We start from the raw sequence: 27,540 nt of genomic DNA, 5'->3' as shown, positions 1-27,540 counted from the left end.
CTTTACCTTAAATAATGGAGAGATCAGATTCTAATGCTTGTGAAAAGTAAAAGTCTATAGTTCTTACTAGTTCTTACATATCAGAGTACAATATAGAAATAATTTCAACATATATTTAGCAGTAAAAATGTAAACTATGTTAACAGGTTTATTGTCTTGTTTTCTTGTTTGGAATAAGCAATTGGAGTAGTGATATTATGGATATGTAAGATTAACTCATTTACTGATTAAATCTGAAATACATATTGTCAAGTTCAGTTCATGGCAGTTTTTATGGTTTTTTTCCAGTGATAATTTCTTGAGACCAGTTTTTTAGATGTAGCACATAATGTGACAGATAAAAATGAGGTAAATAGAGAAAATTGAGTTAGTGTAGGGAAAATATTTTTAAGTATGATGTGAAAAAGGAAATTTGAAAAACTTTTAATATCTAGAACTGATATTGCAGGCTCTAGGGAAAATTCCTCCCATCTTGATATTTTTGACAGCTTTTGATTGGGAGACCTGGGTGAAACTAGAAATGGTGTCTAAAGGTTTTAAATTATTTTATCACATATAAGTAAAGGAAGGTAAAGTTACTTGAGCGCGCCTCTAGTTTTGCACATTTCTTTACAGACACAGGACCCCGTTTCCCTACCTAGGTGGACCCTGGGGTCCCCGGGTGCAAGGCCAGAACTGTCAGTATTTTCACACGTCAACGTTTGCACTGTGCAGTGGTGGGTGGTGCGTTGGTTCCCTAGCGCCTCCTTAAGCCTCGACTCTTGAGCACACGTTGTGTGCCATCCCGTGTGCTGGAGCAGGGGTGCTGGCGGTTGTCCTCAGGGGTGCGCCGAGCAGCCCTTCCCTTGTGAACGCCGTTGTTACTGGGGTAGACAGCCTGGCTGCTCAGTGTCTGGCAGGCGTTTTCTCCAAGACAGAGAGCGAGCCTGTCACTTCAAAGAAAACTTCTGAGAGTATTGGTTGCCAGTGATAAAATTCAAGCTTTTAAGTGAAAATTAAAATTTTGGAAGACTTGTAACCATCATGAGCTGGGCAGCTTCTCAGTACTTAACAACTGTGATATTTTCACATGTACAGTGAAATGCATCAACATGTGGAAGATCTGCATGACCCAGGGAACCATTGTTTTCAGATGAACAGTACATTATGTTCCCAAATCGTGTGTGGGTGAAAATCCACAGAGAGCAAGAGAAGCCCATGGATTTTAATGTAGTGACTACATAATCTTCACTGATGTGGTTTCAGATTCCACTTTGTGACTAACCTTTAAGAAACTTCCACTTCAGTTTTGGAGCCGTATCAGAGAAAACCCCCAGTTATCTAGAAAGACTATTAAAATACTCTTCCTTTCCCAGTTACAGCCCAACAACAAGTCTGTCACAAATTTGAAAATGGGAAACAGTACCACTTGCCTGAGGTTGTTTATTTGGAATATATCGTTACTTTTCCTAAAAGTGTATCGTTTGTTAACATGTCGTGGGTTCATTGTTTTTAAAGTAAATGATAACTATTTAAATAATATCTAAGTTTCAACTTATGATAAATACTGGTAAATACCACCTACATAAACAGAAGTTCTTTGGGAAGCCTCAGTATTTTTTAAGGGTGTAAAGGCTCTTGCCAAAACTTTGGAACCGATGGTCTAGGAAACGGACAGCGAACTGCAAAATTGGAAGAGATGTGGCTTCTTTTCATGAATTTGCAGTAAAATTAACTGCAGTGCCGTGTAGGATATGATGAGCCATTGGAGGCGTCAACAATGGGGAGAGGGTGGTAGAGCAGTTTTTCTTTCAGCTCATGACTCTCTAATGTTTAACTTGTCACCATGTTTGCAGCATGAAGCGCTGTCCTTAGAAGAAATACGGGTTCAGGTCGTGCAAGTGCTTGGCCGTCTTGGGGGACAGATCAGCAAAAACCTCATAACAGGTGACCTTTCCTTAAAGCACATTAACCCCGTGGATGTATTTGGATGCATACAGGTCATGGTGTGTTCTGATATTTGCTCCTATATGTCATTTATGTGTTTTCAGGTGAGATTATGAAGAGCCATGTTTTGCCTGATGGAGTGAATACTTCCACTGTGCCATGCAGCCTGTGGGGTTCTTTGTGCTCGCTCACTGGGGTCTGGTGTCTTTTCCTTTATGAAGCAGAATCTAGCTTGATGCACCTTTATATTAAACATTGTGTTAGGAGTTCAAAGTTATCTTTTTTAACCTGATATCCTTAATATTTGGATAATTTAAGTTGTTTTTAATCGGAATTAGCTTTTTTTTTTTTTTTTTTTTTTTCTGTGTGTGGTACGCGGGCCTCTCACTATTGTGGCCTCTCCCGTTGCGGAGCGCAGGCTCCGGACGCGCAGGCTCAGTGGCCATGGCTTAACGGGCCCAGCCGTTCTGTGGCATGTGGGATCTTCCCAGACTGGGGCACGAACCTGTGTCCCCCTGCATCGGCAGGCGGACTCTCAGCCACTGCACCACCAGGGAAGCCCGGAATTAGCATTTTTGATTAGTAAAAATTGGTATTTTTACCTTTAAAATTTCATATTAAGTGTATTGGTGATTTTGGCATTTCAGAAGTCAGAGCCTGTATTAGGAAAATAAGTGTTATAAAGAGGAGATACTTAATTGAAGTATTGTGCATGTATCATTTTTCCACAGGAGAGTAACTCTTACTGAAATTGGAAATTAAACATTCCAGACTATTAGACTTGTTTAAAAATGGTTTGCCTTTAAGTCAAATTCAGAAACAGTGCGTGGTGGTTTGTACACGTGTGGTAAACAGAGCAGGAAGGGGTGAGCCAGGGGCTGTCCTGGAGCGAGGAGGGACTGACCGAAAGCGCTCTGCATCTCTCTGACAGCAGTGTCCCCCGAGGAGAGGGCCAGACGCTGTGTGGCCTGGGACAGAGAGAGGAGGCTCAGCTTCGCGGTGCCCTTCGCGGACATGAAGCCCATCATCCACCTGGACCCATTCCTGCCACGCGTCACAGAGCTGGCGCTCTCGGCCGCTGACAGACAAACCAAAGTACTCACTGATCACCTGCTGTGGTTAGACGTGTATTCGTTAGGAAACACATATTGTGTTTCACGGATTTTGTATTTTCTCTAGTATAGTAATCAGGAAACTGTTCAGTTATCAGAAGTATGTGTCCTTGGAAAATGGAAGTTAAACATAAATTATCTGAACAATAGATGATAACCTGGCACAACATTAATATACCAGAACTCTTCATAATAGAAAATAGTACAGAGGGTGTTGAAAAGTGATTTTTAGTCTGTACTTGATTATCTCTTCAGCCTGGGAGATTAGAAACAGATAATCTCAAATCTTTATATTAACCTGTACATTTCCAAAATTTGTGCTTTAAAAATATATTTACTGAAAGTGACAGTTGAAAATGTGCTAACACATGAAGCAGAGTTCTGTGATATGGCAGCATGGAAATATGTTTCTTATGAATGTATTAGTCCTGATGTCTAAATCTTTTAAATCTCAGTTCTTCACTGTTGGCTCCAGATCAAAGTGAACGGAAGCATGAATTTTATACAACAAGAAGTGCCACTTCCAGTTCATTTATTTTTGGGTGGGATAGTTATCTGCTGCAGAAGTTTTCCTTTTTAAAGGGCTACATTGTGTAGCATTTCAAAATGCTCTTAACCTTTGTTGGACCCCTGGCCTGTTTCAGGTTGCGGCCTGTGAGCTTCTGCACAGCATTGTCATGTTTATGCTGGGAAAAGCCACTCAGATGCCTGACAGTGGCCTGGGCCCCCCACCCATGTACCAGCTCTATAAGCGCACTTTTCCTGTGCTGCTTCGACTGGCATGTGATGTAGATCAGGTAAGTGCATGACTTTGAATTTGAAACAGTTACAGAATTTTTTTACACAGTCCTGTCTAGTTCAGTGGTGGTCAGAGCTTGCTGCACGTTGGGACCACTCTGGGGTCTTGGAAAACCTGCTACCTGGCTCCTGCCCTCCGACTCCGGCTTAATTCCTCAGGGATGGGCCCTAAGGAATTAAGTGATGAGAGTAATTAATTAAGTGATTAAGGAATTAATTACGACAGTCTAGCCCCTAAGGCTGATTTTGCTACCGGCTCTGTCACTTAGGGGTGAAGAAGAGAGGAGGGGCCGTGGCCAGCAGTCGGGGGCGCGTGGAGATGTCAGCAGGTCATCTCTTCCTCGTGGCTTTTTGGACAGAATTCTCCTTTGCTGCTGGGACACGGAAGACAAATTCTTTATTTTATGAAGCTGGCAGAACCCTGATATAAGGGTGCACACATAAAAAAGAAAACTAAATGAAAAACTCACTTATAAATACAGATGGAATATCCTTCAGTATATATGTGAACAAATACAATCCAGCAGTGCCTTAAGATGCACCATGATTAAATAGGATTTTGGGGTAAAACTGGAAATTTACCACAGAAATAGGTTTCATAAGCAGCGATGCTCTTCATATAGGCCAAGAAGGTATTTTGTTTTGGTAAATCAGGAATAGTTTAATTTTGTCTTTAAAAAAATGATGAAGAATGTTTACCTGAATATCACAGCCAAATCCTGCCCAGCCATGACGCAGTGATGCTGCCTTGTGCTTTGGTCGTCTGTGTTTCTTAAGTTATTTGCACTGGTTAGCCTGTGGGTCTCTCATCAGGCCATGAGGTCCCTGAGGTCAGGGACATCAGAGAAAGGAAGGAAAAAATTATTATTTTGAATATAGTTTAAAAAAAATATGGAAAGCCCAGAGTATCAACTGATAAATCTAAGAATTAATAAAGGAGAAAGCTGATGAATTACAAAATAGAATTCTCATATATCAGTGTTCTAATATGTCTCATATTCTATTGTAGCATTGACCACTTGGAAAATATGTTTACAACATAGCATTCATAACAGCATCAAAAAATGTAATAATAATAAAACGTCTGGGGGAGTTCGGCCTAGTGGATAGGATTCTGAGCTTTCACTGCTGTGGCCCAGGTTCAGTCCCTGGTTGGGGAACTGAGATCCTGCAAGCTGCATGGCGCAGTGTAAAAAATAAAATGAAGTAAAATAAAACGTCTAGGAATAAACTTTAATATGCCAGGCAAACATATTTTATGAATACAAAATGAAAGTGATGTGTACCTGAAGAATCACTATTGAGGGAATCCCCTGGCAGTCCAGTGGTTAGGACTTGGTGCTTCCACTTCAGGTAGCCCAGGTTTGATCCCTGCTCGGGGAACTGAGATCCTGCAAGCTAGGCGGCGTGGCCAAAAAAAAAAAGGATCAATATTGAAAAAATTCGAGCTCTTTCCAAATCGTTCAGTAAGTTTGGTATCGTTCCAGCAAAAATCCCGGAATTAATTTCGTTTTGAACGTCAAAAGTAATCTGGAAGAATAATTGCTAGAGCCTAACCAAGAAAAATTTTGGCAGGGTCAGGTACTGAAGGGTGTCTTGCCCTAACAGATATTAAGAAGAAGCCACGTTAATTATAATGGGGTTGAACTTGTGCACAGATATGTCCGTGGGACTGTCTGGCAGTTGGCAAGTGGACCCATGTGTACACATAAATATTGTATGTGTGGTAAAAGGGGCTTTTTTAAGTTAGTGAGAAATGGAACATTTAATAAATTCTATTATAGCATTTGACTAACATATGAGAGGTTAATTTCAAATTAAAAAGATCTAGAAGGAAAAATAAACTCTAAAAATATTATAGAAAAATGTGATGAATTATAGCATGTCTGCATGTATCTTTGGATTGGGATGGTCTTTTTCATTGGTAAAATATACTAATTAATATAGAAACATATGATGCTAAAAGTGAACCTCCACGTCATCACCCCTTTCCCACCATTATTCCTCAGGAAAAGCCACTGTATCCTCTGCCGAAAGTTTGGTGAAAATACTCCTAGATCTTTGTAAAACATAGCATATGTATAAATTTTATATAAATTTTTATAAGCATACATATAAATTTTGTTTTACAGATAAAAAGGATTATAGCATTCAAAAATGCTTTCTTTTATGTAAAATGTGATTTCTGCTACTTGGTTGGATTTTATCATTACATTATAGGTGTCTTTCCATACAGTTTCTGTAGAAAGGGAAATTTTCATACAAGGTATTGAAGGGAGATCTGTGGAAGAAAACTGTTAGTGTATTGATAGTTCTCACTTTATAAGTATTTAAAACCACTGAATGGCACAAACCCACAGTTTTGACATACACATGATGTAGGGAAATTTTTTTTTTTCCCACATTGTGCTGAAGATACTAAGATTTTAAAATGGGCAAATGGATAAAGAACAAAAATGGGCGGCTCTTGAACACAGAAGTACATATGGCCAATTAAATATGTTTTAAATATTCAACCTTTTTAGTAAACAAGGAAATTCAAATTAAAATGGTATGGATTGCAGCAGTTGTCAAATATTTTAAAAATTGGCAGTGTTTAGTGCTGCCAAGCTTGTAGGGAAAGGGGCTTGTGAGTCCTGGCAGGTGGGAGTGTGGACAGCAGCCCTTGTCCAGAGAGGTGTTCAGAGTGGTGTGTATAAGACAGACATACTGCATTTCTAACAACAGGATTGGGTAACTGAATCATGGTTTATCCATATATGAGATAGCAGGCATCTAATAAAGACACTGATATAAGCTATGTATTTACATGAAAAGTATTCAAAATTAAGGGGCAGAAAAGTGGTTACAAAAGTGTATATTTTTACACACGTGTATACATATATTTAAATGTGTATAAATAAAATATACTGAGTTAACAGTGGTTTAGAATGTTAACAGTGGTTACCTTTTGGATGTAGGATTGTAGTTGGATGGTTTTCTACATTTTCTGTAAATGGTGTGTGTGTACATATATATAATTTATGTTCTAAGAATACAAAATAATTCTTTTTGGGGAAAAAAAAAAAAAAAGAGTGTTGCTTTAAGACCAGGTTAAATTTCCAAACTGAAAGGTAAGATTCTTTTACTTTAAGTCAAAAAGTTGCTTCAAAGTTTAGAAAGATATTTTTTGGAGAAATACACAGGTGCAAGAGAACTTGTTTGGTCTGAGCCCCAGACATTTCACGTGATTTTTGTGTTTTTTTTTTTTATTTTTAAATTTTATTTTATTTTTTGGCCGCAGCAGGCGTTATGTGGGATCCTAGTTCCCTGACCAGGGATGGAACCCACACCCCCTGCAGTGGAAGCACATGGTCCCCCACTGGACTGCCAGGGACCTCCCTCACGTGATTTTTGATGTGGTGTCCGTACCACGTGCTTTGTTCTTAAGCTGAGTATCAGCGGGGAAGTAGAACTCCCCTGGATTTCTCAGTGCTCCTGTACGGCCAGCCTTGTGAGACGTGAAGATCAGGAATGTTCCCCTCCACTCGGGCTGTGAACATTTACTCTTCATAGAGAATGAGGGTTAGATGCATAACCATTTGTCTCAGGAAATCGCTCTGATCCAAAAGGACGGTAAAACTTCTCTCCAGGCCTGGGAGCCACCCTGGATTGTAGGAGCCAGACACCCACAGGGCTCTCTGGGCCCTGGAGAGACTGTATTTACATTTGAGAAGGTTAGGGTGAGAACCCGCATCTCCAAGGAGTAAAGACTAGTTTCCCTTCTTTTGGCAGCCGAGGGGGAAGTGCCTCGTCTACTCTTGTTCTGTGATACAGCCTGGAAGTCTGTATGCAGAGGACGCTGACCTGGCTTCTGCTTTGTCCCCACGGGGGTGTGAACAGAATGCCTTCTGTTCAACTCAGGATCAGGTTAATCAGGGTGAATGATCAAATCCATCACTGTCACCCTAATTGCCCTCCTCGTTAGAGGAACAGTAAGTTTGGGGATGCGTATTTTTCTTTGCCAGACTCTTAGGAAGAAGTTAGACCACGTTCGTCACAGAATTTAACTAGAGAAGGAAACTAATATAACCACAATAATATTACGCTTAATTTTGCTCCTGTCATATAAATGGAACTCTCTCTGATACAAAATTTACATGAAAAAAGTAAATTCTGATGTTATTACTCCTTCAGGTGCCGAGGCAGCTGTATGAACCTCTAGTTATGCAGCTGATTCACTGGTTCACCAACAATAAGAAATTTGAAAGTCAGGACACTGTTGCCTTACTAGAAACAATACTGGTGAGTAATGGTTCTTTTCCTGCCGTTCCCATCAACTGGTTATATGTGATCAATACTCAGAACTTTAAGAAAAGCTACCTGTCAAGGTATCAAAATGTAACATCTAGCTAGATTGGATCATCTCTTTTATTTTGGTGAGGTGGCATTTAATGAACAAGGTGCTATGTTTATTAAGTGATACTTCTAAATAGCTACAGCAAATAGATGTTTTTGTTTTGTTCCTTTTGGGAGGATGGTTATAAATTTGACAAACTTCATCTACATTAAGGCTGTGTGTGTGTGTGTGTGTGTGTTGAGGGTGGAAAGGGTGAATAAGAATGTTCTTGGACTTCTGTCAGAGTTGCAGTATCCTCTTTTTTTTTTTTTTTTTAGCTATAATATATACTAGTTCAGAGTAAAAGGAATTTTTTGAGCTGGTCCTGTTTTCTCCTGCATTCAGATTCAGCAACTCAAAACCCCTGGACATCGCAGTTCACCATGTACATAGAACTGTCCTGAGACAGCAGAGGTGGAATTGTTAGGGTGGGGTCACTGGCTCACTGCGGGCAGAGGCAGTGAGGTCAGCTAAAGCCTTACTGTCTTTCCACACTGATTTGATTTTAATATTCTGAACTCGTGCAAATAACTACATTTGATTTCTTTAAATATCATCTTAATTGATATTTACCTATTATTTCAACCTATACTTCTGTTTTGGCATATTACTGACTTTGGAATCAAAATCCCCAGTTGAGGGACTTCCCTGGTGGCGCAGTGGTTAAGAATCCGCCTGCCAATGCAGGGGACACGGGTTCAAGCCCTGGTCCAGGAAGATCCCACATGCCGCAGAGCAACTAAGCCCGTGCGCCACAACTACTGAGCCTGCGCTCTAGAGCCCACGAGCCACAACTACTGAGCCTGCGAGCCACAACTACTGAAGCCCGAGTGCCTAGAGCCCATGCTTCGCAACAAGAGAAGCCACCGCAACGAGAAGCCCGCGTGCCTCAAGGAAGAGTAGCCCCCGCTCGCCACAACTAGAGAAAGCCCGTGCGCAGCAACAAAGACCCAACACAGCCAAAAATAGATAACTAAATTTTTTTTAAAAATGCCCAGTTGAACACATAACAAGTTTGTGCAGACAAACATCCTTTAATCCATGTTTTTGCAGACTGATTTGTTTGAATCTGTGGGTCACTTTCTGTTAAGTTTGAAATGAGGTGTGTCGTTGCACGTAGGGCCACTCTTTGTTGCAGTTTGCCCAGGCCAGCCCTGTTGTCCCTGTTGCCCCTGTGTGTAGTTACTAACACAGCTCCTTTCCCTCTCAGAGGTTGCCTAACTGGCTGCCACTTGTGGGCAGTGGGAGTTACTGAACATTTGTAATTAGGATGATGACATCATTGTACCTGTGGTTTAATTCCCTGCAGTGTCTAGTGTGAAAGCTGCCTATGACAGATCCATTTAATTAAATTTAGCTTGTGGCTTATTTCATTCAGACGGATTTATTCTAATGTTCCTGTTCTAAAGTTTCTATCTTAGCTGTTCCTTTTCCCCTTTTGATCCTTGAAGGTAGCTTAAGTCAGGGCTTCAGGAAAAAACCAGTTGGGAATGGAAATGTAACATGAGAGAGTTTACGGAAAGAAGAAAGGTGAAGGCAGAGGTGGAGGCTGGTGCGCTCCAGCACACTTGTGTCCCTGCTATCCACTCCTCTGCCCGTTTCTTCACCTCCGTGAATTCTAACTCGCGCTGTGATCAAAGATTTTGCATGTAGCAAGGAACCAGGCATGTTAGAAAGAATCCCCTTATTTCAGTTTCCGTGTACTTTCTCAAGTTAAACTTTTCCTGTGTGGATCTAAGAGAAACAAAAGCACTCAAATTTTCTTAGCTGTTTTTTCAAGTATTTAGAGACTGTGCCTTTCTGGGGACTGCTCTGATAGAAGGTTCTACTTTTAGAACCGCATCTCTGTGATTTTTCTTTGTGTAGCGTTACAGTTTCCTTGAAACTTGCAAGGGTCTTATTCTATTTATCCTCAATAAATAAAGCATTTCAGATAATGTTATGAGGTAGAATCAACAACAGAAGTTTTTAGGATATAATCATTGTGTTTCTTCAGGGGAAGGAAAGTCTGCTTTGTTGCTGTACAATTAAAGTATTCTCTTTTTTCGTGTATTTTTCAGTTTCTTAATTTGTTTAGAAGAAACATTTCATTATGTCAAAAGGAATTTGTTATTAGAGTCTAGATTCTAGACAGTCAGATTGGTTTGACTAGTGTCTGTTTTTTTCCTTAGTAGTGCTCTAAATTAATTTTCATAACATACTTCATTTATGCTCAGAGGCAGACCAAGGTATTCAGTTGTCATTTTCTGCTTTGTTTCAGGATGGAATTGTGGACCCCTTTGACAGTACTTTAAGAGATTTTTGTGGTCGGTGTATTCAAGAATTCCTCAAATGGTCCATTAAGCAGACAACACCGCAGCAGCAGGAAAACAGTCCAGTAAACACCAAATCACTTTTCAAGCGACTGTACAGCTTTGCACTTCACCCCAATGCTTTCAAGAGACTGGGAGCATCACTTGCTTTTAATAATATCTACAGGGAATTCAGGTGCGTAAGTTACCTTACAGGGAAGAGTGTAAAGATCTTTAAATTTTCTTTTTTTTTTTTTTTAATATTTATTTATTTTCCTTTTCTTCTTTCGGCTGTGTTGGGTCTTAGTTGCAGCAAATGGGATCTTTGTTGGGGCCTGTGGGGTCTTTTCGTTATGCCATGCGGTCTAAGATCTTTAAATTTTCAATAGTGATTTTGTAAAGTGACTCACTATTTATGTATCCATGTAGTCATATATCAAGCATTTAGTAAATAGTTAACATGCTGGATGCTGTGCTGTTTTCTGGGGATTAAATAATGAATTAAAATGATGTTTGCATTCAAGACGAGGCTCAGCACGTGTTGAGATCTACATTGAAGCGTAATAGTACACAGTCTGGAAAGTGCAACAACAGCCATAATACACAGTCTTTTGAAGCACAGAAGAGGAGTGTCTGACATGGTGTGAGTAGGTTAGGGGAGGTTTCCTGTACCTCCTGGCCTCCTGTACCTCTTGGCCTCCTGTACCATTTATACTTGGGATGAGGCTTAGGGGATGAGTGGAAACTGGCCCAAGCATTTCAGGTCAGAGGGACAGGGCAGAGATAAGAGGACAGCATGTAAGGAGACAAAGTCATTTTCTCCTCCTTGCTGTGGAGTTTGAGGTTTGGAAGGGAGCGAAATGAGACTGGCCAGGAGCCTCTCTTTGTGGAGTTAGGATGTGAAGGCCACGTCCAGAGACGGCAAGTCCTGGATAGTGGGAGCAGGGAGCGGCACGGTTAGACTCCTCCCAAAACTCACCTGCCAGTAGCTGTGTGGGGAGTGGGTCTGAGGGCCAGGACACCAGTGACAGGGTGGTTTCACAGTCCAAGGACAAGGTAGTCCTTGACCTAAGGTTGTAGTAGTGTTTGTTCATTTGTTCATTTAGTACTGTTCGCTAGGTCAGACTGTTATGTGCCAGGCACCGTGCCGAATGCTGGAGATACAAAGATGTAGCCCTTCGTGAGGGCTGCATTTAAAAAAGACAGGTAGATAATATTCAGCCAATCACAGAGATAAAGGTAAAATTTGTAGCTGGAATTAGTGCTTTTAAGTAGCGGTACAGGGAATTCTCTGGCGGTCCAGTGGTTAGGACACTGCGCTTTCATCGCTGGCTGCCTGGGTTTAATACCTGGTCGGGGAACTAAGATCCCACTACTGTGCAGCATGGGGAAAAAAAAAATTAAGTAGTGGTACATGATTACTAAGGAACCTTATAATGAGGAATCTGACCTCATTTGGTTAGAATAGCTTCTCTCAGGAAATGGCAGTTGGGATAGTGATGAGGGGAGCAGTTGTGAAAATAAGAGAGATGATGGAGGGATGGATGATGGATGGAGAGGTAGGTGGATGATAAGCAGATAGATTTTAGTTGGATGGATGGGTGGATAGATGATGGATGGATGATGGATGATGGATGGATGGATGATGGGTGGATGATGGATGGATGATGGATGGATGGATGATGGATGGATGGATGATGGGTGGATGATGGGTGGATGATGGATGGATGGATGATGGAGGGATGATGGATGGATGGATGATGGATGGATGGATGATGGATGGGTGGATGATGGATGGGTGGATGATGGATGGATGATGGATGGATGGATGATGGATGGAGAGGTAGGTGGATGATAAGCAGATGGATTTTAGTTGGATGGATGGGTGGATAGATGATGGATAGATGATGGATGATTGGATGGATGGATGATGGATGGATGGATGGATGGATGATGGGTGGATGATGGATGGATGATGGATGGATGGATGATGGATGGGTGGATAAGTGGATGGATGATGGATGGGTGGATGATGGATGGATGGATGATGGATGGATGGATGATGGATGGGTGGATAAGTGGATGGATGATGGATGGGTGGATGATGGATGGATGGATGGATGATGGATGGGTGGATAGATGGATGGGCGGATAGATGGATGGGTGGATGATGGTTGGAGAGGTAGGTGGATGATAAGTAGATAGATTTTAGATGGATGGATGGATAGATTGGTGGTAGATGGATAGAGAGAGGATAGCTGGATGGATAGGAATCTGTCTCTGCGTGTGCGTGGGCATGCGCACGTTTGTATGAAAATCGACTGGAGTTTGAAGCCACTGTTGATTTTTTTAGTTGAGGTATAGTTGATGTAAAATGTATGTTTCAGGTGTACAGTGTAGTGCTTCACGATTTTTAAAGGTTGTGTTCCATTTATAGTTATTATAAACTACTAGCTGTTTTCCTGTGCTGTACAGTACATCCTTGCTGCTCACCTGGTTCATGCATAGTGGTTTGGGTCTCTAAGTCCCCCTGCCCCCAGTTTGCCCCTCCTCCTGCCCTCTGGTAACCACTAATTTGTTCTTTGTATCTGTGAGTCTGGTTCTGTTTTGTTACATACATACATTTTATGTTTTAGAGTTCTCATACAAGTGGTATCATACAGTATTAGTCTGGTGTATTTCACTAAGCATAATACTCTGTAGGTCCATCCATGTAGCTGCAAATGGAATTATTTCATTCTTTTTTATGGCTGAGTAACATTCATTGTATATATGTACCACATCTTTTATTTATTTATTTATTTATCTGGCCTGACCAGGGATCTAACCTGTGCCCCCTGCAGTGGAAGCATGGAGTCCTAACCACTGGACTGCCAGGGAAGTCCCTTACCACATCTTCTTTATCCATTCATCTGTTGATGGACACTTAGGTTGTTTCCATGTCTTGGCAATTGTGAATAGTGCTGCTATGAACAGTGGGGTGCATGTAGCTTTTCAAATAAGTGTTTTTGGGTTTTTTGGATAAATTCCCAGGAGTGGAATTGCTGGGTTGTATGGTAGCTCTATTTTTAGTTTTTTGAGGAATCTCCACACTGTTCTCCACAGTGGCTGCACTAACTTACATTCCCACGCACAGAGCATGAGGTGCACTTTTCTCCACATCCTTGCCAATACTTGTTATTTGTGGTCTTTTTGGTGATGGTCATCTGCCACGTGTGAGGTGACATGTCCTTGTGGTTTTGATTGTACTTCCCTGATGATTAATGATGTTGAGCATCTTTTCATGTGCCTGTTGGCCATCTGTGTGTCTTCTTTGCAAAAATGTCTATTCAGGTCTTTGTTTTTTTGATACTGAGCTGTTTGAGCTGTTTGTATATTTTGGATATTAGCCCTATATTCATCTTATCATTTGCAGATATTTTCTCCCATTCAGTAGGTTGTCATTTTGTTTTGTTGATGGTTTCCTTTGCTGTGCAGAAGTTTTTAGGTTTAATTAGGCCTCCTTTGTTTCTTTTTGCTTTTGTTTTCTTTGCTTTAGGAGACAGAAAATATTGCTACAATTTATGTCAGAGAGTGTTCTTCCTATGTTTTCTTCTAGGAGTTTTAAGGTTTCCAGTCGTATGTTTAGGTGTTTAATCCATTTTGAGTTTATTTTTTTGTATGCCGTTAGAGAATGAATGTTCTAATTTCATTCTTCTACATGTAGCTGTCCGGTTTTCCCAGCACCAGTTATTGAAGAGACTGTCTTTTCTGCATTGTATATTCTTGCCTCCTTTGTCATAGATTAATTGACCATAAGTGCGTGGTCTTATTTCTGGGCTCTCTACTCTGTTCCATTGATCTATACATCTGTTTTGTGCTAATACCATGCTGTTTTGATTTTGTACAGTATAGTTTAAAGTCAGGGAGCGTGATTCCTCCAGCTCTGTTATTCTTTCTCAAGATTGTTTTGGCTTATTTGGCGTCTTTTGTATTTCCATACAAAATTTAAAATTATTCTAGTTCTGTGAAAAATGCCCTTGGTATTTTGATACGTTTTTTCCTTTTCGTTTTTTAAATTGTGAAACCTGTGTGTATAGAAGAATGTTTAAAAACATGTAAAACTGTCACTATTTGCAGATGACATGATATTACAGATAGAAAACCCTAAAGACTCCACCAATAAAACTGTTAGAACTGATAAACTCAGTAAAATTGCAGGATACAAAATCAGTATACAAAAGTCTGTTGCCTGTCCATGTACTCATAATGAACAATCAGAAAGTGAAATTAAGAAAACAGTCTCAGGACTTCCCCAGTGGCACAGTGGTTAAGAATCCGCCTACCAATGCAGGGGACACGGGTTCAAGCCCTGGTCCGGGAAGATCCCACGTGCTGTGGTGCAACTAAGCCTGTGCACCACAACTACTGAGCCTGTGCTCTAGAGCCCGTGAGCCACAACTACTGAAGCCTGTGTGCTCTAGGGCCTGCGTGCTGCAACTACTGAAGCCTGCACGCCTACAGCCTGTGCTCTGCAACAAGAGAAGACACTGCAATGAGAAGCCTGCACACCGCAACGGAGAATAGTCCCGCTTACCGCAAATAGAGAAAGCCCACGCGCAGCAACAAAGAAGACCCAACACAGCCAAAAAAAAAAAGAAAACAATCTCATTTACAGCTGTATCAAGAGGAATAAAATACCTAGGGATAAATTTAACCAAGGGGGTGAAAGACCTGTACACTGACAACTGTAAGACATTGATGACAGAGATTGAATAAGACACAAATTAATAGAAAGATACTCTGTGCTCATGGATTGGAAGAATTAATATTGTTAAAATTTCCATACTACCCCAAACAATCTTCAGATTCAGTGCAATCCCTATCAAAATTCCAATGGCTTTTTTCACAGAAATAGGGCAAACAGTCCTAAAATTTGTGTGGAACCACAAAGACCCTGAAAAGTCAAAGCAGTCCTGAAAAAGAACAAGGCTGGAAGCATCACACTTCCTGATTTCCAACTACTATACAAAGTTATAGTAATCAAAACAACATGGTGTTGGCAGAAATACAGTCACATAGATCATTGGAACAGAACAGAATGCCCAGAAATAAACCCACACACATATGGTCAATTAATTTCATGACAGAGGAGCCAGGAATACACAGTGGAGAAAGACAGCCTCTTCAATAAATGGTGTTGGGAGAACTGGACCCCTGTCTTACACCATTCACAAAAACTATAACTCAAAATGGAGTAAAGATTTGAATGTAAGACCTGAAACCATAAAACTCCTAGAAGAAAACATAGGTGGTAAGCTCCCTGACATAGGTCTGGTAAGCTTCCTGACACAGGTCTTAGGGATGATTTTTTGAATCTGACACCAAAAGCAAAAATAAACAAGTGGGATTACATCCAACTAAAAACTTCTGCACAGCAAACGGTCAACAAAATGAAAAGGCAACCTACTGAATGGGAGAATATAGTTGCAAATCATATATCTAATAAAGGGTTAATATCCAAAATATATATAGAGCTCAATGGCATAAAATCTGATTAAAAAGATGAGCAGAATATCTGACAAGACGTTTTCCCAAAAAAGACATAGAAATGGCCAACAGGTACGTGAAAAGATGCTTAACATCACTAATCATCAGGGAAATGCAGATCAAAACCACAATGAGGTATCACCTCACACTGGTCAGAAGGGCCATCATCAAAAAGTCTACAAATACCAAATGCTAGTGAGGGTGTGGAGAAAAGGGAACCCTCGTGCACTGTTGATGGGAATGTAAAATTCATGCAGCCACTGTGGAAAATAGTGTGGAGGTTCCTCAAAAAATTAAAAATAGAACTACCATACGATCCAGCAATTCCACTCCTGGGTATTTATCTGAAGAAAATGAAAACACTAATTTGAGAAGATTTATGCACCCCCATGTTCATTGCAGCATTATTTGTAATAGCCAAGACATGGAAGCAACCTTAGTGCCTATTGCGAGATGAATGGATATAGAAGATCTGATACACACACACACACACACAGACACACACACACACAATGGAATATTACTCAGCCATAAAAAAGAAGGAAATCTTGCCATTTGTGACAACATGGATGGACCTAGAGGGCATTATGCTAAGTAAAACAAGTCAGACAGAATAAGACAAATACTGTATGATCTCACTTATATATTAAATTGTAAGCAACAACAGCAAACAAACAAACAAGGTCATCGATGCAGAGAACAGATTGGTGGTTGCCAAAGCCAGGGGCTGGGGGCTCAGAGACGTGGGTGAAGGGGATCGAAAGCTACGAAGTTTAAGTTATGACAGAAGTGGGTCCTGGGGGTGCACTGCACAGCATGACGACTACAGTTGATAACACTGTATCCTGTATACGGAAGTGGCTGAGAGAGAGGATATTAAAAGTTCTTATCACAAGGCACAGCATTTTGTAAGTAGGTGTGGTGACCGATGTCGACTAGGCTTGCAGGGATGGTTTTGTAACATGTACAAATAGCGAACTGCTGTGTTGTGCACCTGAAGCTGATGCAACGTATGTCGGTTATGCCTCAATTTGAAAACCCTAAAATGTGTAAAGTTTGTATAATAATAACAGTAACATGTTCCTGCATATTGACCACCTAGGTTTAGAAATCGAGCGTTATCAGTATTTTAGATCTGCCCTGCCCTAAGTTAATCCTTCTCCTGACTTTGATGTTACTTGTTCCCTTGCTTTGCTTTTTTGCTTCATTCTCTATATATTGGTATGTACCCTAATCGGTGTGCTCTTGGTTTTGGAAAGCAGCTCTTAGGCATAGACACGGCCAGGTGAGGTTGGATCAGTGTTTTCACTGTCAGGTAAAGGATCCTGGGAAACTCTGCTGAACAGAGACTGGCTTCAGCTTCTCAGAGGACAGGAGCCTGGTCCAAGGAATTAGGTTGACAGAGTCCATCGTTAGTCCTGGGAAGCCGAGCTCTCTAGAAATGTGTGAAGTGGACCCACAGCTGACACCGGGGAGAAGTACCGTCCAAGAATGTGGACTGCCCTTTAGTTTCTGCTTCTGAGACCCCAGTGGCCTGACTTGGGTGTCAGGAGCAGGTCAGAGCAGAATTCTCTCGTGGGGTCAGCGAGCGCAGTCGGCAGTCCAGGCTGAACCTGGGCTGGAGGGCAGCGTCACACAGGGGGTCATTGGGCCCGGCTCCTCTGGGCCTCACCCACCCTGTCTGACCCGACTGTGCGCCCGCGCGCTCCCCCCTCCGTCCTGTCGGGCCTTGTTCCCTTTCCCCTGTTGCCGTCTTTCTCGGACGCTTGGATTTGCTGGACTACATTCCGGGTGGCTTTGAGAAATGATGCCCGAGGGAACCGTGTTCGAGGGCTTGTGCGTTGAGTGATGCAAGTACAAGTTCAGGTGCTTCCATCCTGCAATCTCACGAACGGTTTTGGAGAGCTTTCCTTGGGGATCGTGGATTTGGAGTATCATTTGGTCATGTCATTTCCTCCTCGCTACTTCAAGTGGTTTTTGCATCTAAGATACAAGCTACTGTAGCCAGCCTGGGACTCTGACCTCAACCCCACCTCTGTGGTCTGGCCGCACGTCGCTCTTCCGGGTGAGCCTTGGCCCCTCGCTCCGACTCCTGTGCTCCATCCGCCTTTGTGGCCCACAGCGCGATGCCCTTAGTGTCAGTGTCACATCTGGGTGTGTGGTGGGGTGTCGTGGCCGACACATGGAGCTTGTGGGTCCCCTTCTAGGATTCAGATTTTAAAAACTAGGGTGATATTCCTCCCAAACCAAACAGCGGCATGCGGTCTTGTTCTCAGTCCTCCCCACCCTCTGGCACCTGCTGGTTCCTCACTCTGGTCCTGTTTCAGGAAATCACCACCTCTCAGAGGTGGAGCAGTGACCCTGCACGTGGTCACACGGCTAGAACGCCCATGAGCCTTAGTGCCCCTGCCTGGCGTTGTGTGCTGAATCATTCACTGTCCTGTGTCGCTGAGGGACAGATTTTCCAGGGAGAGGCTGGCCTGTGCCTGTGGCCTACCCGTGAGTGTGACGTCAGTGGATGGTCCACAGACATTGGTGGTCCAGGTAGTTGTTCACATGTGGCGGATATGCTTGTAAAAGGCCCAGAGATGACTGTTGATGTTAACTTACTTTTGGATAGGTAGAGAACTTAAAAAATTCCTTCATTTAAAAAAATGTGAACGTAGTACCAGGTCTTCTTTTCTGCCACATGTAATTTTGATGAGGTGTGTGGAGTGTGGTCAGAACAGTGGCTTTAGGTTTTAGGTTATGTGCTGTGAGCAGGTCCACAGGTGGAGGAGGGTGCTTGTAATAGTAAAAAGCCTGTGCCTCTTGGGTCTGTTTTTGACCAGGTTTTCTTCTTTCAGAAGTGTTTTAGGTTGTTTTATGTTTTAAAAAATTTGTGGCGTTTTTAAAGACAAATTTCATTAAGGTATGTATTCTTTAATAACATAACTTTTTCCCTTCATTGTTTCTGTTTTATTGTCTTCTCAGGTAAGGCTCAATATTCTTTATTTTGCAGGGAGGAAGAGTCTCTGGTAGAACAGTTCGTGTTTGAAGCCTTGGTTACATACGTGGAAAGCCTGGCCTTAGCACATGCGGATGAGAGGTCCTTGGGTAGGTCCCATTTGGGCTTTCTGTGTGTGCGCAGCGAGCCTGTCCATGCGGGGGCCTGGGTCACCCCCTCGTAAGGTGCTGTCTTCTCCTCACATCCCCGTTTAGGGTGATAAGTAAAGGGGAGGTGGGGCCCTCTGCTGCCGCAAACCCGCTTGGTACAAGAGGCTTCGGTGCCTCCTCTATGACTCGCCGTGTCCCCTGGCGTCCACTCATCTTGACCCCTGCTTGGTCAGGGATCCTGGCCAGGGCAGGTGGGGCAGCCCTGCTGTGAAGGTCCAGTGAAAGCGCACGGCTGGCACGAGCCAAAGAAAGCTGGCCCTTGTCTCTGAATTCACTAATGACAGCTAGAAGGTAGAAAGTAGGTTTCCTTACAAGATTGTAATAAGGCTATTTTGACAGTAATTAAGACGTCATTTTAAAATACTAAGTCAGAAATAGGCTGAAGTGGCAAAGAGAGTAACAAATGATCGTCTTTGCAGTTAAATTCCGTCCGGAAGCTGTCAGGACTGTCCAGGAGTTCTGGGGCTGGAGACTTCTCGGTGATCTGCCCGCTCAGTCTGCATGGGGTCTGGCCCGGGGCACGTGGACCCTGATGTGGCTCTCGCAGCGGGTGCCGTGGAGACCCCCTCTCACTTGCCAGATGGTGGTGTCTCTCATTTCTTGACAGATTGAAGCTCTGTTGTCCTCCATGGTGATAGCCCTACTAATGAGCAAAAACACTTAAAATTCAGTCCTGCCGTCAGCTGTCATTAGCTTAAAATGGCCTTATCTTGACATCATATATAGGTGAATTTTCTCAACAAGTGAAATTTTACTCTTTTAAAATCACTGCCATAGTTAAAAGGCGTAGATGAAATTTTACTCTTTTAAAAATCACTGCCATAGTTAAAAAGTGTAGAAAGAAAACTTCCTTGGTAACAGAGGTCAAAATAGGCTGTGTGAGGCCCCTTTCCTGAGTAACCCTAGACGCCTGTAGATGGTTTTACTATTTTATTTCTCTTCTCCTCCTGCAGTGTCTGTATTATTAACTATAATATAGTTTAACCTACATGAGAAAAGTGCGAGTCAAGGAACTGACCCCCTGAAATAATAGCCTTCAGTGGGGTGCACGGGCTCTGGCCTGCTTTGTGGGTTTTGTAACACCTGCAGAGCCCTTCCATCTCAGACCTGTACGCAAGGCTGTGCCTTGCTGTCCTGCGGTCTTAAACATGGGTTTTGTATTTGGATGTGCAGTGTTGTATTTTGAGGGATGAAAAATACTCTTTTGTAAAATCACCTTTTTAATGACAAAGCTAGGCCAATAAGCCTGTAGTACTACTTTGTAAATGATGATCAGCTGTAGATCTCCTTCAGCAATTTCTGTTTGTGTTGAGAGCAGGTACAGCTCAGCAATGCTGCGATGCTATCGATCACCTGGGCCGCATCGTCGAGAAGAAGCACGTTTCTTTAAACAAAGCAAAAAAGCGACGCTGTCCCCGGTAGGTGATGTTGCTTCCTTTTTCTTTTTCTTTCCCCCTAACATAAAACTAATTCTCAGTTCACACAGGAGAATCTAGGAGGAATTTGTGAAAGTACAAAGAGTCAGTTTTCCAAAGTAACTTAAAAGCTTTATGTTTGAAAGTGCTTTGTTTAAGGTGTCATCTTGGTTGGGATAGTGGATACAATTTGAAAATCAGTTTTGTAACTGAGACATTTGTCTGCACTAATTTTGAATACGAATTTGGTGTGGAATTATTTGCTTGGAATATGCATGAGCTGTTTGTTATGGAGTAGGTTTGAAATGTAAGAACTAAAATATTGAAGTAGTAAGATTTTGACAGAATGAGGTTACAGATTATGAAATGAAGCCACTCAAAACCAAGGCTGGCTTATTGCCCAGTGGTTTCCAGTCTTTGCTCCCATTTCCATCCCGGCAAGGTCTCCTTCTCAGACGGGGTGTGGGTGTGCCATGCCTCTTCCCCCAGGTCTGTGCAGGGGTCTGGGGCTCTGGTGTCTGCTGGCGCCCATCACTCTGCAGAAGCATAGCCTGTAGACTGGACATTGATACTCCCTCTGTGGTTTTATATTAATACTCCCTCTGTGGTTTTAAAATTGATTCTTCCAGATTCTGCCGCTGAGTGTGACATCTCTCCAGGTCATTCATGCTCACACTTGAGCAGTAGCATTACCTTGAGGTCTGGCTACATACAGTTCAGGTCGCTGGGCCTTGTTCTGGAATTGGCTTCAGTAGGTTTAGGGTGGGGCTGAGAATTTGCCTTTCTGCCAAGCTAATACTGATGTAGCTGGTCCAGGGACCACAGTTTGAGAAGCACTACTTCAGAACTTAAACCCCCTTTCATTTTAAAGTGCATTGAAAAGGAAACATGAAAATACTTGGTGCTGATCTTTTAAGAAATGCTTTTTACTTTTTCCCTCAATTAAAAAAATAAAAGGTAAGCAGCATTTAGAACCTATTTCACCTGTGACATTTTGATTGTATTCTAATGATAATACACTAAAAGTAAATTGAATGCCTTTAAATATGGTTTCTGCATGTATCAGGGTAGCAAAATTGAATTTATGGTTTTTAGACTCTGGGGTCAGCTAAATGCTGAATGTTGGAGTGTGAATATTAAATACAGTGTATTCTCCACGCAGAGGCTTTCCACCTACGGCACCCTTGTGTTTATCAGACGTGGTCCAGTGGCTTTTCGCCAATTGTGGGAGGCCCCAGACAGAATGTCGACACAAATCCATAGAACTCTTTTATAAGTTTGTTCCTTTGTTGCCAGGTATGATGGTCTTTATGCCCTATAAATGACTTTTGCCAGTAGTTTAGAGATACACTTATATAAAACATATTTCCATTATTTAGATAAATGTAATGTGTTCTAATAAATACAAAAAATAAGTACGTTCTAATAAATACAAAGAATAAGTACCAAAAATAATCATTATAGATAATTTGTAAGACAGGTGATAAATTATGGCTGTACATTTCTCAAAGATTTATAGAAGGAAAGAAAAAAATGCTGTTTTGATGTTAGACGATACGGAAGAGGTGAACTTAGAATTTCCTAGTACCTTTTATTCCACAGCATCTTTGCTTTTCTGTCCCACTTCAAAGAAAGAAGGAAGGGGCTTCCCTGGTGGCGCAGTGGTTGAGAGTCCACCTGCCAGTGCAGGGGACGCGGGTTCGTGCCCCCGTCCGGGAGGATCCCACATGCCGTGGAGCGGCTGGGCCCGTGAGCCATGGCTGCTGAGCCTGCGCGTCCGGAGCCTGTGCTCTGCAATGGTAGAGGCCACAACAGTGAGAGGCCCGAGTATCGCAGAAAAAAAAAAAAAAAGAAAGAAGGAAGGATTGGATGACCATAGTAGTTAACACAATATTCAGTTAAGGTTTAGAAATCTTATTAATAGCTAATGAAGCGGGACTTCCCTGGTGGCGCAGTGGTTAAGAATCTGCCTGCCAGTGCAGGGGACACGGGTTCAAGCCCTGGTCCAGGAAGATCCCACATGCTGCGGAGCAGCTAAGCCCGTGCGCCACAACTACTGAGCCTGCACTCTGGAGCCCGCGAGTCACAACTACTGAGCCCATGTGCCGCAACTACTGAAGCCCTTGTGCCTAGAGCCCGTGCTCCTCAACAAGAGAAGCCACCACAATGAGAAGCCCGCGCACCGCAATGAAGAGTAGCCCCTGCTCGCCACAACTAGAAGCAAGCCATGTGCAGCAGCAAAGACTCAACACAGCCAAATATAAATTTAAAAAAACCAATTATATATAAAAAAAAAAAAGTTAATGAAGTAATGCCGTTGTTCGTTTCGGCCTGTAATTAATAAGGAATTGCCAGACTCCTAAGTCTGAATGATCTCAGATCATTTGGTATTAAAGGAAAGCGATGGACCTATGCTTTTCAGTAGTTACTGTACTAAACCATTAAACTGTACTTAAGAGACTTGAGATAATTTCTAAATTTCTCAGGAATAAACGTATTGGTAGCTCAGGTGTGGGGTTCGGTAGCTCAGGTGTGGGGAAGCCGTGCCCCAGGACAGACTCAGGCCCTGGCTCCCCTTCACGTGCACCGGGCACTAGTCCAGAGCCAGGACATGCTGTGGCGTGTGCACCTGGGTGAGGAGGTGCCAGCACACAGTGGACCGTGAGCTGCTTCTCTTGAGCAAGGGGCGTGGAGGGCCTCTGTGGGGCTGCTTCAGGGGCAAGAGGTGGAAATGACTGCATGTCATTCTGAGACTTAGAAGCGTGCTGCATTTGTTATGCTCGAATATGACGTATACCGTGGAATGCGTTATGTTAAATACTATATATTCTGCAATCTGTATGTTGTGATTGTATTTATACTATGCGTTACATATACTATATAAATACATAGTATGTAATTATCTACTATACTATAATTTTATGTATATGGTAAAAATGTATATTTGTATTTTTTAATTTAGAGAATTGTTTTTAAAACATTATTAGTATTTTATATATGCTTACTGCTTTTAGTTAACAAGTTTGTTTTACATGTTGTCATTCTCACAATGAAGTCAGTGAAGAGTGGATGGGATGGAGGGCGGGGCATCTTCTTATTTTTAAAGGAAACTGAGGCCCAGACTCTCCTGAGGCAGGACTGCTTGCTGCAGGCCCCGCGATTTCCAGCGGCGTCAGCTGGGCTGAGTGCAGACGTTTCCACTGCTCTTCTTCCCAGCTGCCTGCTACAGGGACCTCGTGTACTTTCAGTGAAGTAATAGCGCTCTGCATCTCAGAATGGTCTTTGTTAAGAAGCACAGGATGCTGAGTACTGGTGCACCTTGCCCTGCTACCACCATGACTCACCTCTTCTGTGTCTTCCAGTGGGTTGTTTGCCCTCTTCTTTGTCTTTGCCCCTGTGATTTCTAAGGTCCCGTGTCCTGCAGTAGTACCCTGTCCATGGTCGGGCCAGGTATGTGGACACCCAGATCCATGGGACGTAATGACAGGTGCAGGTGTGTCCCCACTGCGTGTCAGGGCCTTCCGATGCCGACACCGGGGAGTGGGGGCGGGTTGGGTGGAGAGGCAGACAGACAGAGACCACGTCACGGTGGGGAGGGCCTCCCCCGCCACCCTCGACCTGTCTTGCTTCCCTCTAGACCTGTCTCCCCAGGTCCTTCCTTTCTGCACGTCCTCTTCGGCCGCTCTCAGCTAGCACTCGATGTAGAATTTAAATATAGTAGTGTTCTTCACTCGTGGTTACAGTTTTATTCATTTCTTCTTAGTGAAAATAATGGAATGTTTAATATTTCTTCCTAAAACAAACCCTGAAAACATGGTACTGTCTTTTACTTATATAGCTTGTGAGAGGTATTTTTGACACAGTAAAAAAAAACATTTCTTCTTTTTTAAAAAAAATTTAGTTATTTATTTATTTATTTTTGGCTACATTGGGTCTTTGTTGCTGCACGCGGGCTTTCTCTAGTTGTGGAGAGCGGGGGCTACTCTTCGTTGTGGTGTGAGGGCTTCTCATTGCGGTGGCTTCTCCACGGGCTCTAGGCGCACGGGCTTCAGTAGTTGTGGCTCACGGGCTCTAGAGCGCAGGCGCAGTAGTTGTGGCTCACGGGCTCTAGAGCGCAGGCTCAGTAGTTGTGGCACATGGGCTCCAGAACGCAGGCTCAGTAGTTGTGGCTCACGGGCTTAGTTGCTCCGCAGCAAATGGGATCTTCCCGGACCAGGGCTCGAGCCCGCATCCCCTGCATCGGCAGGTGGATTCTTAACCACTGGGCCACCAAGGAAGTCCCCAATTCTTCATTTGCATCAGAATTATATTACTGTTTTGGATCCTTCTGTAACTTCATTAGAGTCAGAATGACTTGACCTTTTCACAGCCACTGATTTCAGAGCATACAAAATACACTTTAATGTTTTTTTCTTTAACTTAGAAAATGATTAATACCTAAAGGAAAAATAACTTTTCAAAAGCAGATCACTTGACTCTTTTATTTAATAAGCACGTCACTTACCATGTGGTAGATGCTATTCTAAGCACTTTTTCAGATATTAACTGCTTCAGTTCACTTCACCTTGGTGACAGCCTCAGAGGTAGATACTGTGTGCATCTCACTGTGGACGAGGAAGCAGGCTGACGAGGCCTGGTCCCCGTGGCCGCCGGCGGCACAGGCAGAGGGGCTGGAGTGTCTGACTGCTCTGTTTATTCCTTAAAAAAAGCAATAATGACTTTTAAGAAAAAAGGCAAGCGAAAGAGTATGAAGTTTATAGGTATTCAAATGGTATCCGACTATGTTAATAATGTTTAAAGAAACTGAAGAGAATGGCTTTTGGTGGAAATACTTTCTTGACAGTACAGTGAGCAAGTTGTGAGTGCTGCGGTTAAAATAAGACTATCCTGGATCATTTTGGAATTTCGGTGCACTGGTAGGTCGTTTATGTGGGACATCTATGGAAAACTCTATTTGAAATATTGTGATATTGCCTGTCTGGTTCTGGTCTGATTACATTTTTAACATAGCAGACTTTTAATTTTTATTTTTTATAATTGGGAGATGCTGTTTTTAATCAGGTACAGTGATTAGATCAAGTGATTTTTAACTACATGAAAGTGATTCATATGTGTTTTTTAATCTTATTTCTCTTTTAAGGCAACAAATCCCCTTCCCTGTGGCTGAGAGACCTGATCCAGAAGGAAGGCATTTCCTTCCTCATAAACGCATTTGAGGGGGGAGGAGCCTGCGATCCGCCAGCCGGCATCCTCGCCCAGCCCACCCTCCTCCAGCTGCGCGGGCCGTTCAGCCTGCGTGCCACGCTGCAGTGGATGGACGCGCTGCTGGCTGCGCTGGAGTGCTACAATACCTTCCTGGGCGCAGGGACCCTTGGTGCCGCTCAGCTCCTGGGTGGGTAGAGCCTCCCTGGGTCAGCACCGTCCGGTTCTGCCTGGAACCATGCTGGGGCCAAGATGGGTGGGGTTTTGGTTGGACAGGATCACAGGGTGTCATTTCTTCAGGTGCCTGCGTCTCAGAGCTCACAGTGAGGGTGGGGGGACTCCCTGCCCAGAGTCTGTGCTGCTTTCTTGCCCTGTTCACAGGTTCTCAGTGACCCTTGTGTGAAGTAACCTTCTGAGGTTTTCCTGAGGCCCTCTGATCTTGTGCCATGTCTCTGTGTAGCGAGTCTTTAGTTTTCTTGCATCTTTCTGTCCCTGGAACTTCTCTGTTGTAGTGCGGTAGTGACGGTGTTGTTCGCAAAGGACATCAGGCGGGTGGAATGTGAGTGCTGGGCAGGCTCTGTCCCCCTGGGGACCCTGGTGGCCCACGCGGGGAGGCGCTGACTCTGAGAATGGTGTCCTCTGGGAAGCAGCACCTGGAGCCGGCTGTCGCCTGACAGGTGCGCTCTCTGCTTCAGGGTTCTCGGAGCAGCTGGCTGAGTCTTCTGGCGGTTCTCCTGGGCCAACCCCCGCCCCCCCATCCCATGGGCGGAGCCTCAGACTTGCCCTCAGAACTGGCTGTGCTCTTTGCATGACTGTTTGTGCGGGGGGCCTCTGTTCCAGCCGGGGTGGCGTCTGAGCAGAGGGCCTGCTGTTCTCTCTGCAGTCCTGTCAGAGGTGACGGGGTTGAGAGGAGTCAGACGACCCCTGGCCTGTTGGGTTCAGGGTCCCTGGTGTTTGAGAATGCAGTTCTGAACACATTTTCTCCCAGGTCTTTAAATACATAATGACCTGTCAGTTGACAGTTTGATCGCCTTCCTAAATCTAAGGAGAACAAAGACCTGGAAGCCATCACCCTAGAGGACCTAATCAGCCTCCACCTTTGTTCACTCCCTTGGCTTGTGCACCATTGTTGTCACGTGTCCCCTGCCTTTACCCCAGAACGGTGAGCTGTGCTCGGATTGCGGAGCGGAGAACAGCGTGTCCGTCCTTCCTGTGGCGGAGCGTGTCTCACACTCGCAAGTTTTGGGAGAACCCCGTTCGGGAGTTGATCTGAAATTGATCACATAAAACGTCAGTCACAGCCTCCTGCTTAAAGGCCACTGCCATGGCGTGTCTCTCCGTTGCCCTCTGAAGGACATTTAGGTTGTTCCTGGTTGTTTATTATTAGAAACAATGGCTAAAGTTAACATCCTCAAAGCACGCCTTTGCAATTCTGCCATTGTTTCCCGAGGATAAAATTTCAGTGCTGGGTCAAAGCATATGAGCTTTTAAACCTTTGATAGAAATTGGTGTGCACGTTTTTTTAAGCTTTTAGTACCATTTGGCAAATAGCCGTTCATAAAGATCATGTTAATTTATGGTCCCATGGTAGTGTTTGAGAGCCAAGACCTAACCTTCCGTAGGTGTGTTCTTACTGTACGAGTCTGCAGTTGAGTTCTGTTCAGGTGGTGTTTTGAAATGAGAAGAAATAAGTGCTGTTTTATTCGGCTTTTATTAAAACTTTAAAAATTTTG

At 43.2% G+C, this 27,540-nt stretch overlaps 1 protein-coding gene across 2 annotated transcripts in view; it reads left to right on the top strand.

The window, feature by feature from the left end:
* The window catches only part of PRKDC (protein kinase, DNA-activated, catalytic subunit), a gene marked incomplete at both ends in the record, with an annotated part of 161,579 nt that overhangs the window by 38,091 nt on the left and 95,948 nt on the right, over nt 1-27,540 (top strand). For both annotated transcript variants that reach the window (XM_079722235.1, XM_079722234.1), the window contains 9 exons: nt 1,836-1,926; nt 2,858-3,021; nt 3,683-3,835; nt 8,013-8,120; nt 10,475-10,701; nt 19,036-19,130; nt 20,509-20,608; nt 21,768-21,901; nt 25,746-25,997. In XM_079722235.1, coding sequence (XP_079578361.1) covers nt 1,836-1,926; nt 2,858-3,021; nt 3,683-3,835; nt 8,013-8,120; nt 10,475-10,701; nt 19,036-19,130; nt 20,509-20,608; nt 21,768-21,901; nt 25,746-25,997 — 1,324 coding nt within the window. The remainder of the gene's footprint in view (nt 1-1,835; nt 1,927-2,857; nt 3,022-3,682; nt 3,836-8,012; nt 8,121-10,474; nt 10,702-19,035; nt 19,131-20,508; nt 20,609-21,767; nt 21,902-25,745; nt 25,998-27,540) is intronic.

The sequence above is a fragment of the Hyperoodon ampullatus genome (assembly GCF_949752795.1).
Source record: "Hyperoodon ampullatus genome assembly, chromosome: 17".
Classification (NCBI taxonomy): Eukaryota; Metazoa; Chordata; class Mammalia; order Artiodactyla; family Ziphiidae; genus Hyperoodon; species Hyperoodon ampullatus.
Note: the sequence above shows the minus strand (reverse complement) of the source record. Positions and strands in the feature narration are given on the sequence as shown.